The 24,035-nt window shown below is 38.1% G+C and overlaps 1 protein-coding gene across 8 annotated transcripts in view; it reads left to right on the forward strand.

Moving 5' to 3' along the window:
• The window catches only part of LOC138744162 (arginyl-tRNA--protein transferase 1), a 101,640-nt gene that overhangs the window by 64,433 nt on the left and 13,172 nt on the right, over positions 1-24,035 (forward strand). For 7 of the 8 annotated variants that reach the window (XM_069899827.1, XM_069899835.1, XM_069899834.1 and 4 more), the window contains one exon: positions 14,237-14,357. The exons of the other annotated variant lie outside the window; for it this stretch is intronic. In XM_069899827.1, the coding sequence (XP_069755928.1) occupies positions 14,237-14,357 (121 nt within the window). The remainder of the gene's footprint in view (positions 1-14,236; positions 14,358-24,035) is intronic. 8 annotated transcript variants of the gene reach the window in all.

The raw sequence follows: 24,035 nt of genomic DNA on the forward strand, positions 1-24,035 counted from the left end.
AGGTTCTGTAACCATGCTGCATGTCTAAATGAAAATTAAAAATAGTCAGGTCCTGGGAAACTCGGAATGTGTTGTTTAATTACTTGTCCTTGCTTGAATGATTGAATCACTGCACTGATTGCTATTAAGTGGCATATTCTTGAGATGGGCTAACGCTGCCCAATGGAATGATGCTGCTAGGTACATTTAATATACTAATTCACAGTATTTTAAAAGCAAATTTCCCAGTAAAGCTTTCAATGTTATAAGCATATTTTAAAATAAACCACCATCAGCTACCTTAACAGGCCGTTTAAAGCCTATACAGAGCTGAACTGGGCAGATGGACCCCGCAGCAGAACACTGAGACTTCGCTGTTAAGGTTCGGATTTTAAATTTGCCCTGGGGGAGCACTGAGACTTCGTTGTTCAGGTTTGGATTCTATGCCTGGCATACAAGATGATTCCTCATTTTTGAGTTTTTTTTAATTTAAACGTTGAAGCTTTCTGAGCTTCTCCAGCATTTTGTGTTTTTATTTCATATGCCAGCATGTATAGTCATTTATAAAATAGGACATTGTATATAAGATTTGGAATGTGTTAAGGGTAGGGAATTTTGATCAGAATGAGCATTTGTACTGAATCAATAAAAGTTGCTGATAGAAGTTCTCTCATGATCAATGTTTTGAAGCAGCCAAACAAAGTCTAAAATTTTAAATTTAAGACCTTTCAATTAAACTAAACTTCACCATGTGGTTCTTGTCATTTTTTTTACCTAACAATGATGATCAGGTGAAATTGCAAAACTCAGATTTTCAGTTTAACCTGGAGGAAGAGAGCGCAGAAGGAAAGAGGTCATGATGACTTGGTCCAACATGGGCCAACTTGGTCTAACTTGGTCCAACATGGGCCAACTTGGTCTAACTTGGTCCAACATAGGCCAGGCAAAATTTGGATTCAGCACGGCTTTCATGTCTTCTGCAAAACCCGTGGATTGGTGTTGCACATCTGTCAGATAGTCTGAGTTGAGAAAAATTCTAGCAAATAAAGCTACATTTTCTCTGCTGTTTTACAGCATGTTCAAAATGATGGTGCTGGAAGTAGTTCAATTGTGCTAATGTGGAAATGAAGACTAAGCACTATATCAAAGAATAGAAGGTACTAAAATAGAAGAAATATGCAGTTGTAGAGGCTCGCACATGGAGACACGGACTGTCTGACAAAATGGCTGACAGATGCAGTGACCAGGCAGACCTGGGGGTGACACTGGCCGTCGTCCCAGTTGACCTCCCGCACGGCGGGAAGACAGCCAGCTGTCATGGGAACACCGGCCTATCCCAGTGCTGGGGGCCCACATAAATGCGATGGCCAGTGCAATAAACCAGTCTCGACTTCAAGGTTTTGTGAGCATGTCGTTCTTTACACCTGCATAGTGTGAATGCTACGCTGTAACAATTAGAATCTCCCAAATAAAATGTTTACCCCCAAGGGTAAGTGATGGCTTAAAGGGTATCTTTAAAATGATACTGGAACAAAAAAAAACTGGAAATGAAATAAATATCCAAGAACCAGAATCATACAAAGCCTAAATTCTTCTAAATACCCTCTTGTATTTGAAAGTGTCTTTCACCATTAGATTTGATCTGGAAATGACTTTAAAACAAATGTGAATTTATTTATATTTGATTGCTTATTTCCTGAAAGTAAATGCTATTGAGTAGCTATAAGAATGTAACATTATAGTGCTGTATGATGTTACTATAGCTGGTCAATGTTTTGAAATTATTACTTTGTTTTTTTTGAATAAGGTTAAGTGATAAAATTAATTGCATCAAAAGGTACATTCAGGCAATAGGTTTCAGGCATATTTAGTTAGTTCCAATGTAAAATGTACAGAAAAAAATACAGCAAATGTTGATCTATTTTTTATTTAAATAGTGTGGTAAGCTTGTGTCAGTTTAAGTAATTGTTCAAGGAAGTTTCATTAATTCACAGTGAGTGTTTGTTAACTTCACTGAGCCTTCAGTGTTCCTCAGTGCAGATGTATGTTCAGGTATATGAAGACAGATATAATGATTTAGTGCTTTGAAGTTTAAATAGGAAAGTTTGTTGTAGATCTGAACTGTATATTAAACAACTACACATAATAAAAATTCAGAGAAAGATTGTTTTAATGCTCAGGTGACTTGTCAAAATGATATAAGTGACTTAAAACTATGTCTATGAACAAACTTTTCTAATCTTCTAATAGTTCGGTTAAATGGAAACATTTATGAATCATTAATCAAATACAAAATAACATTATTTGATCATCATCAAGATAAAGCTGATTTTATTTTTGTATGCAAGGGCATACAAAATCACTTCAGTTTCTTAAAGTTATGCAAGTTGTGGCCATTAATTTGGAATAAGGAGTGCAAGGAAGGAGAAAAACTCAGCAATAGAAAATAGCTTTTTTAAATCTTAATGCCTCTCACCAGGTCATTTTGAGGGAGTAGTTATAGAGTGTGTCTGACTCTATCCGTAAGAATGTGGCATTCAATTTTCTGCGGTGAAAGAGCCATAACCTATCAAATCGTTGTTCAATCTGCATGTGGAAAGATATCCAAGTGGTGATATTCGCTTAATAAAGCACGGCAAAGAATGCGCAAGCTTTTGTCATGTGTGCCACACCAAGTTTGTCCGCATTAAAATCAGAATAGCTCATTTTTCGGAAATTATCCTTATCATTTGTTCAGTGACGTGAGATCAGTAATTTCCTTGCTGAACACTTGTGTGTAATTTTTGTGTTGTATCTATGAACAAAATAGTCAGAGAGCAGAAATGTGCCCTTGAGTCCCAGTACATGCACAACAATTTTTTCTTCATCATCTGATCCCACTTGTCTGCATTCGGGCCTTGTCTTTGTATGCACTACTTTTTAAGTCTCTTTAAATGCCTCTTAAATCTAGTAATTTTATGTGATTTCACCACTTTCTTTTGCAATGTATTCCAAATTTCAACCACTCTGTGCAAAAAGAAAAACTTGCCATTCAGATTCCCTTTAAAATTCTTTTATCTCACCTGAAACCTTTGCCCTCTCTTGTTTTTGATTCATCTGCCATGGGGAAAATGATTCTATTTTCTCTTCTATGCCTTTCTTAATCTTGTCTACTTCTATCAGGTCACCTGTCAGATGCTTTTGCTCTAGGCTACTTGGAAGTCCAGCCATTCCAGTCTCTTCCCATAATTCAAGCCCTCTGATCTAATCAAATGCTGTTCGACCTTCGGAAGGCCAGTTCTGAAGCAAAGTGGTAATTCCAGAGGAAGGTTGAGACAGACAGATGCACAACAGCTATGACAGGGAGTGCAGGCCATTACAGCCTTAAAAGCGTAGAGGATGGCTGTGATGCTTCATTACCTGATGATCTGAACACCTTCTTTGCCCGCTTTGAGAAGAAGAACCAAACAGTGGCTACTAGAATCCCTGAAAAGGTTGAGTACCCTGTGATATCTGTCTCTGAAGGTGACTTCAGAACATCATTCAAGAGGGTGAATTCTTGCAAGGTGTCAGGCCCTGACAGCATACCTGGCAGGGTACTGAAAATCTGCAGATTTCTGATCAGTGACAAGAGTAAATTTTCTGCCGGCTAGAAAGTGTCTCCAGTAGCGAACAGCTTGAATAATAGCTTGGGCTTCTTTTTCAATGGCAGGATGTTTAAGTTCAGGTCCGCCTAACGTGCGGGAGAAGAATGCCACAGGTCTGCCCTTTTGATTAAGTGTTCCTGCCAAGGCACAATCTGAGGCATCAGTTTCCACTTGGAATGGGACATCCTCGTATTGCTGGCTCTCCACTCAGCCCTAGATCATCTCAAAAACAGCAGTTAATACATACGGCTGCTCTTCATCAACTTCAACCCGGCCTTCAACGCCAGTATTTCCCTCAGTGCTGATCAAGAAGCTACAAACTCTAGCCCTCTGTACCACCTCTGCAACTGGATCCTTGACTTTCTCATCAGAAGATCAGCAATACAGGAGTGCCCTAAGGATGTGTGCTTAGTCCACTGCTCTACTCGTTATACACCCACGACTGTGTGGCCAGGCACAATTCCAATGCTATCTACAAATTTGTCGATGATGCCACAGTGAGGAAACAATGAAGAGGCATACAGGAGGGAGATAGATCAGCTCATTGAATGGTGTAACGACAACAACCTTGTGCTTAACATTCGCAAAGCCAAGGAGATGATTGTGGACTTCAGAAGGAAGTCGGGGAACATGACCCAGTCCTCATTGAGGGCTTAGTCGCAGAGGGAATCAAAAACTTCAAATTCCTGGGTGTCAACATTTCCAAGGATCTGTCCTGGAGCCTCCATGTTGATGCAATCACAAAGAATTCTCGCCAGCAGTTATACTTTGTGAGGTGTCTGAAGAGATTTGGTATGTCACCAAAAACTCTGGAAAACTTCTACAGGTGGAGAACATACTCGCTGATTTCATCACTGCCTGTTATGGAGACACCAACTCTCAGGACAAGAATAAACTCCAGAGGGTTGTTAACTCAGCCTGCAACATCACAGGCTCTAGACTTCACTCCATCAAGGACATCTACATGAGACAGTGTCTTAAAAAAGCAGCCTCTCTCCTCAAACACTCCCACCACCCAGGCCGTGCCCTTTTCACTCTGCTACTATCGGGAAAAAGTTGAGCTCTCCACAGCACAAGGACAGCTTTTTCCCCACTGCCATCAGATTCCTGAATAATCAGTGAACCAAAGACACTGCCTTACTTTTCATGCACTAGTATTTTTATTTTTTAAATTTATCCTTGCGTTATAATATGAATGTTTCCACAAATCACTGAATTTCATGACTTGTTCACAACAATAAGTTCTGATTCTGGTGAATTTCCTCTGCATTCTTTCCAGTGCAATCTCAACCTCAAAATGTTGGTGAGCTGGACACAAATTGATTTGCTTCAGCTGCTATCTGAATATGCATTATTAGATTTTGATGTCATCTCTTCAAAATTGTCAGAGGATTGTAACTGATTTGAAACTTTGTAGAACAGTTTATTTCTCTGCATTTCTGTGCTCTACATTATTCTAAGGTCAAGGCTTTTTCGCCATAACTCAGTAGAAATATTTTCCCTGGCTCCACAGACTAGTGACGTTTTACCTTGCAGTCTGCCAGCCTGTTATTCTTTAAACTTCAGAGTAAGTAAATAGTAAAGTCTAATGCATTTTAGCTTCTATAAACCTGTCACTGCTTTTCATCACTTGTCTTGATTTGCAGGTCTTAAAAAGTAACTGGGAATACAAGTAGACTAAATAATTGTCTTATTTGTAATTCCTTATGGATTGGATTTGAATTTCAACTCTATCAGAGTTGAACCCTTTTTGGTTCATTTGTGAAATGATAGAATATATTTTTAAAAAAGCACATTATGCAATTATAAATGAAATTTGTTGCAATGTAAATGTGAAGACGTGCTTAATATTGGTGTTTTTGTTATTTTAAAGACAACCAATAAAATGTGAAAGATTTTCCATCCGTCCTTTGTAATATTTTTAAATCCAAGAGTGACATTGTTTAGGCAAAAATATTAAACAAATTTTTAAAATATTTATTGAATCTTTAGTAATATTATCAACATTTAGACTTTGTTCGACAGGTTATATTCAAAATTTCTTCCAGTTGACACAAAATATAGTCTAAGCCCGAAAAGAACACTGCAGAGAATTTGTACCATAACTCTTTGTTTGAAGTTGTAATCTTTGACAATGTAATGACAGAATTTACTCTTTAAAAAAAAAGTGGATCAAGTTATTCGCTACCACAGGAGTAGTGAATTTAAGAGTAAATGTTCTAAACAGACTAATTTTGTGTATCTCAATTTCAGGGTTTTTTGCATTTTCTTGAAGGAGAAAATAAGGTGATTGAAGTTGCTAACATGCATGGGCAAAACATTCAAGTAGAATTTTGTTTATTTCTTTCTTGAAATTGGGCATCTCTGCCAAAGCATTCCATCCTTCATTGCCCTTGTGATCAGCATGGTTGATTGGCTGGTTTCCATGCTGTATGGCTCTGTTGTGACAGATTATAGATATGTTTTTGTGAGATAAATTGGGGCAGGTTTTTGTTTAGTGTAGGTCCCATACAAACACTTTAAAACAGATCTTATTTAAAATACTGGAGCTCTGCTCAAGCTAGACATGTTGGCCCCAAAGCCTTTGCAAAAGCTTTGGAGAGTGCCCAAGAGACTTCAATAATGGATTGTTGTTTACAAAAAGGCAACAGATGAAAGAACTTGTCGGAGCCGCAGACTGTCTGGAGAGGAACTTGCTGTTCTAGGAGGGTCATATAGTTTTGCAAGCAGAGAGAGTCAAACAGGCTTTCAGAGAGAGAGAGAGACAGACAGACAGACAGATCAGTTCTGCAGTTTTACAGTCAGCTGCAGCAGCAGCTGGGACTAGAACAGGATAAGCTGTCAAGCTTGTGGAAAACCCCATTTGGAAGGCGGGTTGTGAGTGCTTAGTTCAGCCTGGTCAAAACCCTTTTGGTTCATGCAGGAGGAGAGGACTGGCTGTCTAATGTTTCACTGGAAATAAGAGAAACAATTAGGAACTCTTTGTTGACCTGAAAGAAAGCGGGTATCATCTGGAGAACCTTGAGGGGGCAAGGTTCTTCGGCAAGACACTGAAGTGGCTGATTACAAAGGAATCAGTTGTGGGTGTCCAGCGTACAACAAATCTCTCTCTGAAAACCGACAAGAACCTTCCTGAGCGGTAACCATTTACCTTTCAAACACCAAAGCCTAGTGAACTTTATAAATGTTAAATTCTGTGCACAGTATAAGAATTGCCTGCAACCAGTGAACTTGGAGGAATGAGAAGTGAGATTGGACTGTGAATCAAAGAACTTTTCTGAACTTACACACACATTACATACACATGCAATTAGATTTAGAAGGGGTTATGTTAGCTTAGTAAGTCAATAGTGATAAGTTAAAGTGTGATTCTGTTTTCATGTTTAAAGATAATTAAAAGCAACTTTTGTTTAAGTAATCATTTGTCGGTGAATATCTATTGCTGCTGGGTTTTGGGATCCTCTGGGCTCGTAACACTATATTTTTGGTGCTATTCTCATTCAGGCAGGTGGAAAGACTTCCATCAACCTCCTGGTTTGTGCCTTGTAGATGATGGAAAGGGTTTATGTTGTTAGGGTGCAAATCAGTCAGTGGTTTGTCCAGTGAATTTCTCATTAACGGCATCCTCCAGGATGGTGAATTTTCAGCAATGCAATTTTTAAAAAAAACAAAGAATTATCTCGGAAAAAAAATGACAAAATGCCACCGTTTGATAATACAAAAAGATGTATGTACCAATGAACGAGTTAGATTCTTGCTGTCTGCTGTTAATTATAGCCCTACTGGGTGAATGCATTTTCACATTTCACTTGATATTTGAGGGCATTTGACTTCCACAACTTTGACCTCCACAACTTTGACCTGCAGACTTCAACCAGTGAGGATTCGTGACAGCGCAACCTCCACAATCACCACATGGCTGTGCTCTGTTATATTTCCTGTAAATGCACATAAATATGTTGTCAAAACCACTCCAACTCCATTCAAAAATTTGCAAAATGACACACCATTGTAGGTCAGATCTCAAACAAAGATGAGTCCGACAATGGGAAGGACAACAACCTCTCCCTCAGTGTCAACAACATGAAGGAGCTGATCTTAGACTTGCAGAAGAGAAGTGGAGCTCACTCACCTGTCCACATCGAGTTGTGAGATGGTGATAATACCCCTTTAACTTAATAGAAGTAACCTGTCTGACCATGTTGAAATGATGGCCATGAAAGCACTCCAGTGCCTCTACTTCCTCATAAGCCTGAGGAAATTTGGGACATCACCTGCGTCCCTCAACAACTTCACCTTCCCATAATGTTTGGGAAACAGACACTTGACTTCTTTATTTTCCCCTGTGCTCAACAGTTTTAAATTTAATCAAACAATTCACGTGTAATTAAAGTACACATTTAGACTTTATTCAAGGTTATTAGTACACATTTTGGTTTGACTGTAGAAATTACAGCACTTTTTATACATAGCCCCTCATTTCAGGGCATCATAATGTTTGGGATATTTGGCTTCACAGGTGTTTGTTTCATTGCTTCATTCCTGCAGGTATAATAGCTAGGCTTGCTTCTGGTTGCATCATTGTCTGGTGTGAAGATTCCAATGCGTAGGACAGGAGAAAGCTGCAGAGAGTTGTAAACTTGGCTAGCGCTATCATGGTCTTCACTCCTTGAAGGACATTTTTAAGAGGCGGTGTCTCAAGAAAGCAGCCCTTGCCATTAAGGACCCTCACCTCCCTTTTCTCACTGCTGCCATCAGGAAGGTGGTACAGGAGTGTGAAGATATACACCCAACAGTATATAACAAGCTTCTTCCCCTCCACCATCAGATTTCTGAACAGACAATGGTACCATCAAGTACAGGTGGGTTAACTGGGCAATTTACCCAGTAACTTACCAGTAATCGTGCGGTGTGGATAACATCCCAACTGGAAAGGGCAGATCTAATTCAACCAGTTTCAGACATGCAGGAGGAAGGGGGTACTTTCGGAGCCCAGCCAAGTTAACCTCCAATCGCCTTCTGGTGGTGTGAAAGCACAACCTACTCTCATATTGTCACCATTGGAGCTTAAAACCCCTGGTAATTCATACCTGGAGGTGGAGCCTTCCCAGGAACTTTACTCCGTTTTTATGAGGATTGGCAGGAATCAATGGTATGATAAGGCCTACTGGCTCACTTTTTCCCTCTTACTGAGCTAATTTATATTTTTTAAATCTTGTATTTATAGAACTTAATTTATCGCAATTGTGCATCTGTAATACACAATACTGCTGCCCAAAACAGCAAATTTTGTGTCACATTCTGTGACAATAAAACCTGGTTATAACTGGTGAGGAGGAAGGATCTTTAGTCTGAAAGAAAAACACGCAATAACTTAGATGCTTGCAAAATATGTGTGTAGCCAAATGATCAATCAATTCCATGCATGAGAAGATGTAACCTTTAGGTCAGAGGATAATTCATTTGAGTGCGCAGATCTAATAAAATCTTCATTTTAAAATCAGCTATTCAGATCTCATTTGAGTTGCATGGGGTAGTGTTACAGAACTTGTACCCGTATATTCCAATCATTATTAACACATTAGTTCTTTAGTTTTATAGGCCACCTAGTAATGAAAATATCACCTCTGGCTTTTTCCTCAAAATTATTACTGTGTTTAAACATTCATAAACATTATGGAACTCTGTCAGGGGCTGTAATTCTACATGTAATATTTAAAAATAGATGGCTCTGATATACATTTTTGCAGTTTTATGCTTATCAGAATGTAGTGTCACGAACAAATCACAATTCATTGTTTTGTGGCAGCGTCACAGTGCAAGCATTCATATAAACCACCTTACAAGAATAAATAAAAAAATAATGCATAAATAGTCAAAATAAGGCAGTCTCTGGCTCATTTGATCATTCAGGAATCTGACCACAACAGGGAGGAAGCATTCTTTGTGCCATTGAGCGCTCATCTTTAGGCTACTGTACCTTTTTTTCCCTCTGATGGTAGCAGAGTGAAGAGGGCATGGCCTGGGTGATGGGGTCATTGAGGATAGAGGCTGTTTTTTTTTGTAAGACACTACCTCATGTCTTTGATGGTGTGTCGTTTGGTGCCTGTGATGTTGCAGGCAAGTTAACAAACCTCTGGAGTTTTTTTCTTGTCTGAGCATTGGCACCTTCATACCAGTTACTGGTGCAACCTGTCAGAATACTCTCCACTCTACTACCTCAGATGTTTTTGAGAGTTTTCGGTGACATACCAAATCTCCTCAAACATTTTCAAGTATAGCCACTGGCCGCCTTTGTAATTGCATCAACATGGAGGCTCCAGGACAGATCCTCAGAGATGTTGACACCCAGGAATTTGAAATTCTTGACCCTATCCACAAATGAGCTTTTGATGAAGACCTGACTTCCTCCTGAAGTCCACAATCACCTCCTTGCTAATATTGGGTGCAAGGTTATTGGTGTGACACCATTCAATAAGCTGATCTATCTCCCTTTTGCTCTTATGACTGGAGGAATAGGTTAGAGGATGGATATCTTACAGCAATTGACATCTTGTGATATCCCAAAGATATTGCAACATTTACTAAGTACAAGTTAAGAATGGGTTGGAATAATTTTTTATTGACCTCAGAAGATTGAAGGAAAAGTGGGGTTGATCCAGAGGTTTTACTCTGGATCTTGTTAAATAGGGAAGTCCCACTCCCTTTCCTTTCTCTTTTGTCCTTTTTAGCCATGTTTCTGTTTCAACCACATTGCTGGTTCAGCTGCTACAGCAAGGCATCACCGTACTTTCATGTCCATTTTTTCTTTTGGGGAATGAAACACTTTGTTAAATATATTTAATTTTTGCAAAAAGTATTGACTAATTCTGTAAGTTTCAGTGTTCTGTAGTTTTGAAAAAAAAATTGAAACCGAAGGGAAAAATTAAGAAATTGCACTGTATCAAACTTGATTGAGATTTGAGCTCCCTGATAAAAGAACAAAATAAAAGTAAAACAGTTGCAGAGATGTGGGGCTGGGGGAGGGGGTGGTGGGGAGTGAAGAGGCAGAGATTTAATTAGGTGGGACAGAATTTGAAAGATGTGAAAGCTAAATTGTGAGCTGTAAAGGGAGAATCTGCATTGCTCACATCATTAATAAATGCAGAACCAGATTAAAAGGCAAATTAATAAAATATTAAGGGTCTAAGTTTACCACAAAATTTAGCAGTTTGTTTATTTTTGTAGCAGTACATTGAAAATGCTTGTCTTTAAGCATCGTCGAGAGATCAGTTCTTCCACCAAAAAAAAGAGTGGTGCTTTGGCTGTTTTTTTTTCATTATTGCAAACAAAACTGCTTATTAATGTTAAAAGCCTGTAAAACTAAGATTTGTAGAAATCTTTATAGAGTAGTCAATCTGGCATAAAGGGATTTTAAAGAATTCTTGAACTCTCTTAATCTGAATGAACTCCTTTTCGAGTATTTCATTTTAATTAGCTTAAAAAAGTTGTGTGTGTGGGTGACATGCATTGGATTTGTGATCTGAATTGTTCTGTTATTTGCCTGACTCCCAGTTGCTCATCAGCATTAGTCAAAATAGGCAGACTTGGGTTTACTTGCAAAAGGAGGCAAAGTATTTGTCTAGATCTAGAACATAATTAAATCAATCGATGTTAGTGTAATGAAATCGGTAAATGGGGCCACAATGTCCTTGGCTGAATTTATTAAATAGAACCTACTGGTGTCTTCTTTCACAGAAGTCAAGGATTTAATAAGTTGAAGGATTGCCTTTCCTCCAGCTAAATTCTTTGGGCGTTTAATGAAACACTGCTGCAGTGTATTCAGGTCAATGAAAACCACATTGAGACAGCATTGTTGATAATTAAGGAAAAATGAATAAATTTCAAAAATAATGAGGGGAATGTAGTAGATGAAACTAGAATGTTTCATTGCAAACCAGATATACATAAATTTTTATTGCTCTATTTTTATTTGTAGTTTTTCTATTTTTAATAGGTTTCTGCTTATTTCAAGTTTTCACTTTCCATTCCCATTTTCACCTTTCCCTTTTAAATGGATTGTCTTAGAAATTTGATCTGTACAGATGCATTTTCATTTCTTAATGTTGGTAGAGAAGCATCATGAAAAATGAACAGAATGTGAAGTTTGATTTTTATTTTACTTCACTCTTGTGCTCAAACAAACTTTTAATTCCACAGATTATTGTCCAGAAGTTCAATTGCATAGCACTTTTTCAGTACAAACAAACTGAAAATCAATTCTCTTCTTACCCACTGTTTATCTCACCACCCAAAGAGTGAATTTTGATATTATAACCATATATAACCATATAACAATAACAGTACGGAAACAGGCCATATTGGCCCTTCTAGTCCGCACCGATTTACATGATACTCCAACTAGTTCAACCTACCTACTCCCTGCCCATAACCCTTCAACCCCCTCACATGCATGTACTCATCAGTGCCACTGTAATATAGTTGAACTAACCGCTACACTACCCAAAGTGAGACAAGAGCCCGTGCATTTTCTGACTAAAGGTCACAAGTGCAGCCAACAGACTACTTCAAGGCATTTTCAGCCTTGCTCCTCTGTGCAGCCATGTAATCTTTGAGAAGAGGCAAACATAACCAAGGGCATTAATTTTTTTAATTTTGTTTTTCATTTAACTTTGGAGACTCAATCAGTCTCTTTGATATTAGCTATCCTGGAGTTATTTCTACATCAGGAATAATTCTTTTCCCAGTGTTCTTTTTAGAACACTGAAGAGAAATTTGGACCACATTGTGCCAGGTGACACCGATCATTGTGGATTACCAGGACAATGTAGTTTTAACTGCCTTGTGTTGGATGCCTGCCAGAGAACTGAGACTTGCGTTCAGTCTTAGTGCACACTGACCCATACAATTACTTGCTTTGAAATGTTGGTTTCTGAATCCTGCCTTTCCTCTTTCTGACTGGCCAAATACTGCTGTGATTTTCCACTTATCCTCCCTTCCCCTCCCACCACATTCCCCAATATTAAAAAAAAGATGTCATATTTGTTCTTTTCTTCCCCCTGTGATAAATGTTCTACCAACTTTCATAACTCCCATTGAGTATGGCTGATGAATACCGTCCATTGTTAATACTCCATAGAACAAAAATGGCCAATGCCAGACATCTCCCTGACCCAATTAATATTGATAGTACTTTGATTTTATTCCTTTTTTTCCAGATCAAATCTTTGTCTCATTTGTATTAAATAATGAATATTTATTTTGATCAGTTACCCAAATTTCTAAAATCTTCCTTGAGAGAAAACATCCAATGAGTGAATACTATTAATATCCCTTAGGATCTTTCATGTTTCAGTTGGTGATAATCCTGAAAGCATATATTTCTTTTGTTTGCTTAATCTTGATTTAATAGTTAATAAATTCATTAACTATATTGAAACTCAATAATTACAGTTTCCCAAGAGCTCCCTCACTGAAACTCTGATCATCAGACTGGGCTCATTTGCCAACACAAGGTCTAGAATAGTTCCCATGCTGGTTTAGCTATCTATATGCTGTTTGAAGAAACTTCTGGAAGTACCTAACAAATTCTGCCCCATCTGAGCCTCTGCACTAAGGGGGTTTCCAGTCAACATTGGGTAAATGTAAGTCTTCCACTATGACGACCTTGTTGCTTTTGCACCTCCCAGTTACTGTAGGGAAAGAGGCCGATAGTATATTCCTATGAGAGTCATTGCACCTTTATTATTTCTGATCTCTACCACATTGCCTCACTAGATGAGCCCACAATTAGTGCTGCTGTGACACTTCCTGATTAGTTATGTAATGGCGAGCTCTCCACTGGCCACCGTGACAGAGGTGCACCAAAGAAAAGGTACAAGGACTGCCTAAAGAAATCTCTTGGTGCCTGCCACATTGACCACCGCCAGTGGGCTGATATCGCCTCAAACCGTGCATCTTGGCGCCTCACAATTTGGCGGGCAGCAACCTCCTTTGAAGAAGACCGCAGAGCCCACCTCACTGACAAAAGGCAAAGGAGGAAAAACCCAACACCCAACCCCAACCCACCAATTTTCCCCTGCAATCGTGTCTGCCTGTCCCGCACCGGACTTGTCAGCCACAAACGAGCCTGCAGCTGACGTGGACTTTTACCCCCTCCATAAATCTTCGTCCGCGAAGCCAAGCCAAAGAAAGATGTAATACTGCTTTCTCTTTTTACCTCCACCTCTATCCTGTCTAAAACAACAAAACCCAGGAGCACTGAGCTGCCAATTCTGGCCCTCTTGAAGCTGTGAAAGTAACAGTCACCTCATAATTCCAATACAGGTCCAGGCTCCAAGTTTATCTGTCTTTTGCACAATACTCATTGTATTAAAATAAATGCACTTCAGCTTATTAGTTGCTCTGACCATTCACCTGTCCCTGCCTGTTCTTCCTTTCAGGCATGCTTGCCTGAGCCTTTGCCATCCTTCAACTCTTCCAAATGCTGCCTTGCTGCTTGAGTTCCTACTCCACTGTCTCTCCAGTTCAGACTCTCCCAAGTAGCACTTTTTTGATGTTTGTTTGCTTACAATAATTAGTCTATTCAAACTGTAACTTGTATTCACTGATTCTTTACTTTTGTTTCTTAGGGACAGTACTCTCCATCTGAATTGTTGTGTCCAGAAACATATGAATGGATACCCATTGAAAAGTGCAGGGCAAAGTTAGATCAGTCTAAATATAGCCGGCTAAATGAAGATCCAGATGCAGGTAAGTTTACAGCCTTTGATGGATTAAGAAAAGAAAAGAATTATCTGTCTTGTGGTTTTTTTTCTGTATCGACAAAATTTTTGCTATCAGCCTGTTCATTTAAAATTTTCATGAGATTAATGTCTTTACCTACTTAGAAAACAGCTTTTAGATTTAGGTGCAGAATTTTTGTTTTGTTTTGAGATCTGGAAATTTTATTTAATGACCATCCCTAATTGATTTTGAAAAGGTGGTGGTGTGTCACCTTGCTAAATCACTGGTTCTTAAGTGAAACGACTCTCGTCACTTTTTGGATGGAGTTCAAGGAGTTAGACCTGGCAACAATGAAGAAATGATAATATGTTTCTAAGTGAGGATGGTGTGTGAAATTTGGATGGAATCTGCACGACGAGGTGATGCTGTGGGTCTGGTTGCAGATGGTAGGAAGACTTTCAGATAGTAGAAGGCCTTGCTGCATGAAGGCATGCACCTCTTTGTTTGATGAGGAATTGGGACAGCAAGTGAACATTATTATTTCATCCACAAATATCCCCTCTTCTAATTGAATGATGATCATTGCTGAAGCAATTGAAGATAATTGGTCCCTTGAAATAGCCCTAAAGACTGGAATGATTGACTTCTAGCAACCACAATCACCTTCCTCCACATAGAATATTTGCTCTCGATTGGCCTCAGTTTTACTAGAGCTCATTGATGCCACACTTGGTCAGATGATGTGTTGGTGTGAAGACAATAATTCTTATTTCAACTTTTTTTTTAGTCCATGATTGGGATGCGCCCTGTTGCTGATCGACAGTATTCTTTTTGCACAGAACTGTGCAGGGTTGATGTAACCTGCTTTTTGTGGACAAGACAGTTTTCCACACGTTAGTGTTGTAACTCTATTGGAACAACGGCTAGAGGTGTTGCTAGTTCTGGAGTGCAAGTTCAGTCTTGAAGCTAGGATGTTGCTTGGTCCTGTAAACTTTGTTCTTGTGAGTAATCTCTTTTTTTAAAAAAAAGGACAGAATAAATTGAATTAGTTAAAGAGCAGTACCTGTGTTGGGAGGAATTTTGGAGGAAAACATGGATCAGTTCTGGTCACCACATTATTGGAAAGAGATGGAATCTGTGGAGAAAGTGCAGAGGAGATTTACCAGGATATTGCCTGGATTGGAAAATATCTAATGAGGCAAGGTGACCAGAGCTTGGGCTTTTCTCTTTGGAACAGAGAAGGATGAGAGGTAACTTATTAAGGTCTATGAGATTATGAGATAAGGTAGACAGTCAGCACCTTTTCCCCAGGGCAGAAGTAACAAACACCAGAGGATATCTGTATAAAGTGAAAGGAGTGAAGTTTAGGGGAGACATTAGGGTTAATTTTTATTTTCTTTTAGAGAGAGTTGTAGGTGTATGCAATTAATTGCCAGGAGTGCTGGTAGAAGCTGGAACAATAGGGGCTTTCAAGAAACTCTTGGACAGACACATGGATGAAAGAAAAATAGAAGGTCGTGAGTTTTTTTGGTAGGTTTGTATGGGTCAGCCTATCCTGAGCTTTAATGTTCTGTTCCATGTGTTACCCCTAACTTGTTATTCCCTTAAAACCAAAGAAAACAACAGGTGATTAAACACAATTTCAATAGCTAAAATTGCACTGTTCAATATTTTGAATGTATTAAATGATTCAATTGAATTACACATTCGAGTCCTCCACAATCTAATTTGATCACATGATAGGCCAGAAACCATACTTGGGAAATTATCGGAAAAGATTTGACAAATGTCAAAAGCTTTGCCATCTATTAAAAACCTGTCCACCTTTATTTTTATTTTTGTACATCATTGACATTCAGAAATATGCAAAGTTACTGGAAATCTTTGTAAGTTATTTAAATTAAAGCGCATCTAAATAATTTAAAAACTATTGTATCCCTACCTTTGCCATCATAAAATTGGGATTCAAATGAATCGTTTCAGGAATGGTTCATCTGCCTTGGCGCTGGATCCATGAGCAGTTTTGTGGCGTAAATTCCAGGAGGAATCTGAGACTTGTGCTCTTTGACAAGCACATAGATGCCAGAGAGGGGACATGCAATATTTTCTGGGCCAAAAAGTGTTTTGATTTCTGGCACAAATTATCTTTTCGATTTATTGTGTTGTTCAGTACTTTTGTTGCACTGAATGTTCTGCAATGATTGAACGCTCCTGTGGTTGCAGCCTTCATCATCTCAAAAGAATGAGATGGAATTGTGTACTGCTTGACATGGTACATTAGATATACTGTCATGCACTGTGGCCTTTACACATTCTAAAGCAGATATTGATTGGGGAGTTTTTCTCTATTTGTATCTCGCAATAAGATTTGTTTGTAATTATATCTTCACCTTTTTGAATCTCAGAACAAGCATGGTCCCAGACTGGTCATTTGTTTGGGTTTGCTTCCAAATTTGGATATAAAATTGATTTCTTTGCATTTCTTTCTGGATCTTGTTTGTTTTGGGTCCTATTCGAGACTATGGTTTGCTTGGTAGACACCATATAAAGAAATGTTGAATATTTACAAGTAAGTTTCAGAAAGGTAATAACTTAAAATTGATATTCGGGAATTTCACTTGGCCTAATAAAGGCAAAGAACTCAGCTGTATGAGTGACGAAGATTGAAGGGGAGTTCCTGAAATGTGTACAAGAGAAATGTCTCAATATGTTCTCAAATTAACCTTAAAGGATTCAATGCTGGATCTATTTGAGGTCTAAATAGGCAATGTTTCTCAGGAAGAGCATTGAGGAAATGCTGAATTCAAATGTGGTATGTGATTTTGGAAAATTGTAAAAAAAATTCAGATCTGGAATTAATTGAGGGAAGGATGGTCAGCATCAGTAAGCTGGAAACGGATCTAGCTGTTGTAGATTAAAATCAAAGATTATCAAGTTAATGACTACAAGATCAAGATGAATGCTTTACATAGAAGATATTTTCATTGTGGCCTGGAAACCTTACGATGATGAAGGGAACTCAAAGTTAGAGTTTTCTTAATGAACAAAGATATAAATTACACAGCACAAGGTGGTCCTGTAAAGCCCACAGTAGCTCCTTGTCAAGTAATCCATCATTCCAAACATTCATCATGGACCAGTTTCAAAAGGGCATCAATCATCGTGGTCCCCAAGAAGATTAGTTTGAGCTGCTTTGACGACTACCACCCAGTCGCACTGACTTCTACTGTGATGAAATGCTTTGAAAGGCTGGTCATGGCCAGAATTAACACATAACTAAGCAAAGATCTGGACGCTGCAATTTGCCTATCGTCACAATCGCTTCACAGTAGATGCAATATCACTAGCTCTCCACTCAGCTCTGGATTATCTCAAAAACAGCAATTCATGCATAAGGCTGCTCTTTATCAACTACAGCTTGGCCTTCAATACCATTATTCCCTCAGTGCTGGTCAAGAAGCTAGAAACTCTAGGCCTCTGTACCCCACCTCAGCAACTGAATCCTTGACTTTCTCATTGGAAGACCATAGTCAGTAAGAATTGGAAACAACGTCGTCTCCTCACTGATTATCGACATAGGCACAACCCAAGGATGTGTGCTTAGCTCATTGCTGTACTCATTATACGCCCATGACTGTGTGGCCAGGCATGCACAAGTTCGCCGATGGTACCACAGTTGTCGACAGAGTCACAAACAGCAATGAGGAAGAATACATGAGGGAGATAAATCCCCTTGATAATTTGTGTAATGACAGCAACCTTGCACTCAATGTTAGTCAATCCAAGGAGATGATTGTATCCTTGAGGAGGAAGTCAGGGGAACATGATCCAGTTCTCATCAAGAAGTCACTAGAGGAGAGGGTCAAGAAATTCAAATTCCTGGTATCAAATCTCCTGGAGCCTCCATGTTCCCGCAATCACAAAGAAGGCTCGCCAATGGTTATACTTTGTGAGGTGTCTGAGGAGATTCGGCATGTCACCAAAAACTCTCAAAAACTTCTACAGGTGCACTGGGGAGAGCAATCTGGCTGGTTGCAGCACTGCCTCGTATGGAGGCACCAACACTCAGGACAAGAATAAACGCCAGAAGGTTGTTAACTTGGCCTGTGACATCACAGGCGCCAGTCTTCACTCCATCGAGGACCGACATGAGGCGGTATCTTCAAAAAGCAGCTTCTCACCTCAAAGACCCCCATCACCCTGGCCACGCCCTCTTTACTCTGCTACTGTTGGGGAAAAAGATATAGGAACCTAAAGACAAGGACTCGATGGCACAGACAGCTTCTACCCCACTGCCATCAGATGCCTGAATTATCAATGAACCAAAGACACTGCCTTACTTTTCATGCATTACTATTTTTGTTTAATTTATAGTAATGTGGTCATATGTATGTTTACACTATGACGCTGCCACAAAATACTGCATTTCATGACTTGTTTATGACAATAAATTCTGATTCTAAAATTTCTTTGTGTGAAAGCTTCATTTAAGTTTATTTTCACTTTTGCATTCCATGTATTCAGGATCTGTATTTTGTTCAAGACCTGTATTTTCTTGAGATTATCTCTTTAAAAGTATTAGAATTGAAGATCGAGATGAACTGATAAATTGGGCAAATGAATGGCAGATGAAAAAGGGATATAAACTCAATGATGGAGCAAGGACGGTTAGCATTAGGAATCAATATCATGAATTATGCAAGCAGTAGGTTTTACCAGATCTTTTTTGTGTTGTTGATTAGATCAAGTACTCTAAGTACCATATTTTAGAAAGGATTCGTGGAAATTTATGGAAGTGGAAACAGGATGAAAGCTTTTGAGTGAGTACTGATGCTGAGGTTTATCAGAGGAATTCAAAATCAGGAAGGCTTTAGTTAATTTCAGTCGTGTCAGTAACCACAGGACATGCGTTTAAGAACAGGAGAATTACTTCAGTTTTTTTTATTTTTAGCTTGGGATATTTTAGCTTCCTGGGAAACAGTGGGTTTAATAACGTGAGCAGTGGCAATCAAGGAGAAGGAAGTTGATTCTCTGTTTAAGGATGTGAAAGAAAGATGGAAGAATGGAAATGGTGCAGTAGCAGAAGAAATCAGACAAGAGATGACCACCGAGCTTAGGTTAAGGATAAAATTGATGCAAGGAATAAAGCCACAATGCTGTAAAACGTGGGATTTTGATATTGTATGGTGTTAAGGAAAACATTGGATAGGTTTATGAATGGGAGGGGAATGGAGGGTTATGGGCAAGGTGCAGGTAGGTGGGACTAGAAGAGCTGAAATGGCCTGTTTCTGTGCTGTCATTGTTATCTTCCTAACCCTGTTTTTATTTTTTAATTCTCTTTCACACGTTGACAGGAAAGTACCATCAAATGTACTTTGCATACTGATGGCTTTCATTTTTTTCCTAAGGTCAAATATTCAACAAAAAATAAACTCTATAATGTTCTTACTGAAGAGAACTTTTACAGAGGGAATATGTGGGAACAATGGATCATGTTAGAGGGGCTAATTGCTAAACAAATGAGATATTATATTCATATTGAACATGTCTTGTACTGTGTAAGTCATAAATATTACATGTATATCCTCCACAACAGTTGGAGCAATTTTAAGTCTTAAGAATTTTTTTAAGAGGATGAAACATTCCCTGAAGTGTTTCCATTAAATATCACCTTTACAATTGATTAAATAAATTGATTCCCTGCGGTATTCTCAAGATGGTGATTATGTTTATTGGATACCTTCTGTTAAATTGGAAGGAAGGGGGCTGAAATTGGCTCTTTAGTTTTAAACTTTAAATCTGATAGTACACATCAATGTTTATTACTCAATTTTACAATGTGGTTCAGAGAATGATATAAAACTGTTATCTCTTGCTCTGGCCTCCCATTTCTTTATACAGTTTATTGTAAAATTGTATTAGATTTTAAAATTGTTGTTATATTCTTATGTCAGATGTGTTCATTTCTTGGACTCCTATATTATACATCCATGCTCTTAAACAGCTGCACAAGACATTGCCCATCAGTATAGATGATTTGTTTATTATTGAAGTGAATTAGTTCAGGAAAATGCAGTGGGAGGAAGGATTCTGGTAGAGAAAATTAATGGATGCAGGATGGGTTTTATATTTTTATGATGATTGAGGGGGCAGAGTAGTTAAATTTTCTGGGCAAGTATATCGGAGGCAACAGTCCAGAGACCCCGGTTCAAATCCCTCTACATCGGCTGTAAATTCAGTTCTATTTCATTTCAATGAATATACTAGAATTTATGTACAGTAATAGCAGGTGATAACAATGAAATTACTGATGTGTTAAGAACCAGTCTGGTTCAAGGTAGCTGTGCTGCTGTAGCTGTGGTGATAACGGCAGTGTTTCTGCTGGTGCAGGCCCAGTGTAAGCTCTTTTGGTGCTTTTCCTTAGGGTCCTACTGCACGGCCATCTTGGTCAACAACCATGTGCAGGATTAAATTGCTTCTTGAATGGAGCAGTTTTTAACGGTTGGCGCCCAAGATGCCTATGTTTCAGCAGTCCAAAACCTCAAGGGAGGAAAAACCCTTGTGGCTTGTGGCCAGGAGTGAGGCCCTTGGGAACCAGGTATCAGGACTGGGATTCGTAATATGCCAATGGTGAGTGAAAAGGGTGGGGCAGGGTGGTGGGGAAGATGCTCATGAATGAATGAGGTAGTTGAGTCAAGAATATATCAAGCAATATTATATCTGAAACCAGTGATTAGAAATAAATTGACGACATCATCCTCACCAAACCACCACTCTGAGACTTTTTATTCATTCAGGCAATGTGGGCTTCTTAGACTGAGCCAGCATTTAATTGCCCATCAAGAATTGAGGAGATGGTGGTGAGCTGCCATCTTGAATTGCCGTAGTTCTTGATTTGCAGCTATAGACACAAATTTGGTGGGGGTGGGGGAGAGAAAGTTCGAGGATTTTGACCCAGCAACAGCAATATATTCCAAGACACAGTGGTATGCAGTTTCCAGCTGGTGGTGTACCCATGCTTTTGCTGCTGTTCTATCTTGTGGAGATATGTAGAGTTGTAATGTGCTATCTCATGAATGTTGTCAAGTTACCGCAGGGCATCCTGTGGATGGTACTGTGTGTCAGTGGTGGAATGAGTGAATAGTTATGGGTGTATCAAGTGTCTTCTATGTGATGTCTGATGTCGAGCTTTTTTAAATTTTTTAAATTTTTTTCACACTGTGAATCATGTCAACCAATACATGTACAAACGTTTCTCATTAAATTTACACAGTGACCTTTTCTCCCTTTTTTTCCCCTTTCCCTCCCTTCCCTCTACCCACCCCCCCCCCAAAACCCATTAGCATTCAACATATACAATACAATAAAACAATATCTTCACACAAAGGAAAATAAATAAGAAAAATGCGTCGTCTATTTATTACACACTGAATCTAGTCGTTTTGTCTTCTTATCATTTTCATTTTAGGGGATGGAGGCAAGCTCTCTCTGATATGTTCCGTGTATGGTTCCCAAATTTGTTCAAACAATGTGACTTTATTTTTTAAATTATATGTTATTTTTTCCAGTGGAATACATTTATTCGTTTCCATGTCCCATTGCTGTATACTCATGCTCTCTTCCATTTTCCAAATTGACATTATACATTATTTTGCTACTGCTGAGGCTATCATAATGAATATTTTTTGTGCTTTGTCCAATTTAAGACCTAATTCTTTACTTCTTATGTTATTTGAAAGAAATATCTCTGGTTCTTTTGGTTTGCTATTTTTTATAGTTTTATTTAGTATCTGATTTAGTTCTTCCCAAAACGTATTTACCTTCGCACATATCCAAATTGCATGTAATGTTGTTCCCATTTCCTTCCCACAGCAAAAACATCTATCTGATAATGTTGAGTCCCATTTTTTAAATTTTTGTGGAGTAATATATACCCTGTGTAACCAATTATTCTGTATCATACGTAACCTTGTGTTTATTGTATTCTTCATAGTTCCAGAACATAACTTTTCCCATACTTCATTTTTTATCTTTGTTTAAATCCTTTTCCCACTTCAGCTTAGATTTATAGTTTATTTCATCATTTTCCTTCTCTTTCAGCTTGATGTACAGTTCATTATAAATCTTTTAATTATCATTGTGTCTGTAATCACATATTCAAAGTTGCTTCCTTCAGGTAATCTCAAGTTGTTTCCCAATTTATCCTTTAAGTAAGCTTTCAATTGATGATATGCAAACATTGTACCATGAGTTATTCCGTATTTGTACTTCAACTGTTCAAATGTTAATAAATTATTTCCCAAAAAACAATCTTCTATTCTTTTGATTCCTTTTCTCTCCCATTCTCTAAAGGAAAGGTTATCTTTTGTAAAAGGAATTAGTGTATTTTGCATCAATAATAATTTTGGTATTTGGTAATTCATTTTTTTTCTTTCTAAGTGGATCTTCTTCCATGTATTAAGTAAATGATGCAATACTGGTGAGATTTTATATTATACCAGTTTATCATCCCATTTATAAAGTATATGTTCCGGAACCATCTTGCCTATTTTATCTAGTTCTATCTTAGTCCAGTCTGGTTTTTCCCTTGTCTGGTTAAAATCTGATAAATACCTTAATTGGGCGGCTCTATAATAATTTCTAAAATTTGGTAACTGCAAACCACCTTGATTATACCTCTTTGCTAATTTATCTAACGCTACCCTTGGATTCCTCCCTTTCCACAAGAATTTCCTTATTATTCTCTTTAGTTCCTTAAAGAATTTTTCTGTTAAAGAATTGATAACGTTTGAAATAAGTATTGTATCCTTGGGAGCCCATTCATTTTAATGCAGTTCACCCTCCCTATCAACGTTAACGGCAGTTCTTTCCAATGTTCTAAGTCTTCCTGCAATTTCTTTATTAGTGGCTGATAATTTAGTTGGTACAAGTGGCTTAAATTATTATCTAAACTGATCCCTCGGTATTGGATTACTTGTGCTTGCCATTTAAATGGTGATTTTTTAAATTCTGTATAATCCGCGTTACTCATTGGCATCACTTCACTTTTATTTGCATTGATCTTGTACCCCGATCTTTCTCCATATTCCTTCAATTTTTTATGTAATTCTTTTATTGATATCTCTGGTTCTGTTAAGTATACTATAATGTCGTCTGCAAATAAGCTAATTTTATACTCCTTTTCCTTTATTTTTATCCCTTTTGTTTTATTTTATATTCTTATCAGTTCTGCCAAAGGTTCTATTCCTAAGGCAAACAATGAGGGGGATAGTCTAGTTGACCTACTTAATTTATATTGATTCGATACATATTCATTTACTGCTACTTTCGCCAACGGTCCATTATACAATGCTTTAATCCAATTTATATATTTTTTCTGGTAGACTGAACTTCTGTAATACTTTAAATAAATAGTTCCACTCTCCTCTCTCAAAGGCTTTTTCTGCCTTTAAAGCAACAGTCACTGTTGGCTTCTTATTTCCTTGAATTGCATGAATTAGATTAATAAGTTTACAGACATTGTCCGCTGTTCGTCTTTTCTTAATAAATCCAGTTTGATCTTGTTTTACTATTTTTGGTATACAATCGGACAATCTGTTTGCTAATTTCGCTATTATCTTACAATCTGAGTTAAGTAGAGATATTGGTCTATATGATTCTGGGGTTAATGGATCCTTCCCCTTCTTTGGTATTACTGTAATTATT

This window comes from Narcine bancroftii, chromosome 10 (assembly GCF_036971445.1).
Source record: "Narcine bancroftii isolate sNarBan1 chromosome 10, sNarBan1.hap1, whole genome shotgun sequence".
Taxonomy (NCBI): Eukaryota; Metazoa; Chordata; class Chondrichthyes; order Torpediniformes; family Narcinidae; genus Narcine; species Narcine bancroftii.